This window comes from Penaeus vannamei, chromosome 41, assembly GCF_042767895.1.
Source record: "Penaeus vannamei isolate JL-2024 chromosome 41, ASM4276789v1, whole genome shotgun sequence".
Classification (NCBI taxonomy): Eukaryota; Metazoa; Arthropoda; class Malacostraca; order Decapoda; family Penaeidae; genus Penaeus; species Penaeus vannamei.
Genome location: NC_091589.1, coordinates 2,480,804 through 2,483,303, shown reverse-complemented (window position 1 = coordinate 2,483,303; position 2,500 = coordinate 2,480,804). Strand labels below are relative to the sequence as shown.

Genomic DNA, 2,500 nt, shown 5'->3' with positions numbered 1-2,500 from the left:
AAGCTGCAGGACAACCCGCACGACATTGAAGCCATCAAAGCCTTGCACAACGTCCAGAAAGAAGTAAGGATTAGTTTCCATTTGATTCATTAAGCTAATAACACCTGGTAAAAATGTTTGGCAAGAGGTTATGATCATGGGATTGTTGACGTGCATCAACAGTTTCCCGTTTGTACCCGGTTTGTTCGGTAGTTAGCAAGCAACATTAGCCTCCTAAAAGCTTTTATTTTGATATGATTAATTAAAAATATAAAAGTTTTGAAGGTTTACATACACTTTAGGTGCTATTGCCTAAAAGTTTTACCTTAGATATGATACTGCAACTAGTGTAGAAAAACAAGCAATTTCCGGTGAGCCAATGGTGCTATATGTGATACGATGCCACCCACTACTATGTCCATAACAGCCATGGCATGTACGTAAATGCCACCCTTGGACAAAGGGTTAAATGGCCATGAGGCAGCCCCGGGATATAAGTTACAGGTGCTCTTGCTTTCTTTATTAACAATACTAATTGTACTACATTATTTTTATTTCCTTTTTTCTACTGTATTTTATCTTCTTTCTAGGTCTTGCTTTTCTTTCCTTTATTCTTTTCTCTTCTTTTCAGTGCTTCCTCTTTTTCGTTCCTGTAATTTTTTCTTCTCTTTTTTATACTTTCTTTATTTTCTTCTATCTTGGTCTTTATTTTTATCTTATCATCTTCATTTCTCTCCATCTCTCCTCTCTCTCTCTCTCCTCTCTCTCTCTCTCCTCTCTCTCTCTCTCTCTCTCTCTCTCTCTCTCTCTCTCTCTCTCTCTCTCTCTCTCTCTCTCTCTATCTATCTTTCTCTCTCTCTATCTCTTCTCTCTCTATCTTTCTCTATTCTCTCTCTCTCATCTTTCTCTCTCTCTCTCTCTCTCTCTCTCTCTCTCTCTCTCTCTCTCTCTCTCTCTCTCTCTCTCTCTCTCTCTCTCTCTCTCTCTCTCTCTCTCTTTCTCTCTCTCTCTCTCTCTCTCTCTCTCTCTCTCTCTCTCTCCCTCCCTCTCTCTCCCTCTCTCCCTCTCTATCCCTCTCTTCTCTTCTCTCTCTCTCTCTCTCTGTCTCTCTCTCTCTCTCTTTCCCTCTCTTCTCTTCTCTCTCTCTCTCTCTCTCTCTCTCTCATTCTTTCTTTCTCTCTTTCTTTCTTTCTTTTGATCCCTTCCTCCCACCTTTATCTCTCCCTTTTTTGTCTCTCCTCTCATGTATGTGTATACATGAGTATATGTATATGCATTTCTATATATTTGCCTATCTATCTATGTACCTCTCTAATATGTTATTAGGTAAGTAGGATATATATATATATATATATATATATATATATATATATATATATATATATATATATATATATATATATATATATATATATATATATATATAATTTTTTTTTTTTTTTTTTGGGGGGGGGGGTACTGACCCAAACATTAGCCTATTCCCGAGGGAATGCTACAACCTCATACAGATACCCAACAGCAAGTACTCCAACTGACCCTAGCCCTTTATTTTCCTTACCGGCTCCCTCTCCTTCCCCCTTTCCTCCAGATGCAGAATTGGGCACTGAGCAAACAGGAACCTGGCCAGTTTACGGGTTCAACCGGGGTCAAGGTTCTGTCGCAGGAGGAACTCTCAGCAGGCCACCAAGCCTGGGCTCGGAAGGTAAGGCAGTCGAGGACTCAGCCAGATGTCTCTCTCGGGACAGTCGGGGGGGGCTGAACGTTGCTCTGAGGTCTGAAAGCAGATAGGAAGAATGGGCATGCATCATTAGGGTTGGGACTTGGGGGGAATTAGAGAGATAGAAAGGGAAAGAGACATGATTCAGAGTCACACTGTTTTTATGTTAAAGCCTCGCACTATCTGTCTTGTCTCACTATCCTTTAGTATTTTTTCTCTCGCTCTCCCTTTATTTATTTATTTATTTATTTTTTAAGGTCATCCACTGATTATCTCCTTCTTTTGTCTTTTTGATATTTTTTTGTTTTTATTTTTCATGTGGAAATTCACAGTCTGTTAATCACATAGTCTGTTATTGTTTAGCTTTGGTTTTTGCTTTTCAGAGTATCTGTCTCTTTCATACGCACATAGACACACACACACACACACACACACACACACACACACACACACACACACACACACACACACACACACACACACACACACACACACACACACACACACACACACACACACACATATGCACACACACACGCACACACACACATGCACACACGCACATACACGCACACAAGCACATACACGCACACAAGCACACACATGCACACACATGCAAACACACAAACACACAAGCACACACATGCAAACACACAAGCACACACACATGCACACATACACACATGCACGCTCACACATTCACGCTCACACATGCACGCACACATGCACACACACACATCCACGCACACATCCACGCACACACATCCACGCACACACACATCCACACTCATGCACACATACACA

At 41.0% G+C, this 2,500-nt stretch overlaps 1 protein-coding gene across 1 annotated transcript in view; it reads left to right on the top strand.

Moving 5' to 3' along the window:
• The window catches only part of LOC113806343 (protein Son), a gene marked incomplete in the record, with an annotated part of 44,741 nt that overhangs the window by 26,070 nt on the left and 16,171 nt on the right, over positions 1-2,500 (top strand). The window contains 2 exon segments of the mRNA XM_070117867.1: positions 1-63; positions 1,568-1,681. The exon segment at positions 1-63 is cut by the window's left edge and continues 51 nt beyond it. Of these exon segments, the coding sequence (XP_069973968.1) occupies positions 1-63; positions 1,568-1,681 (177 nt within the window).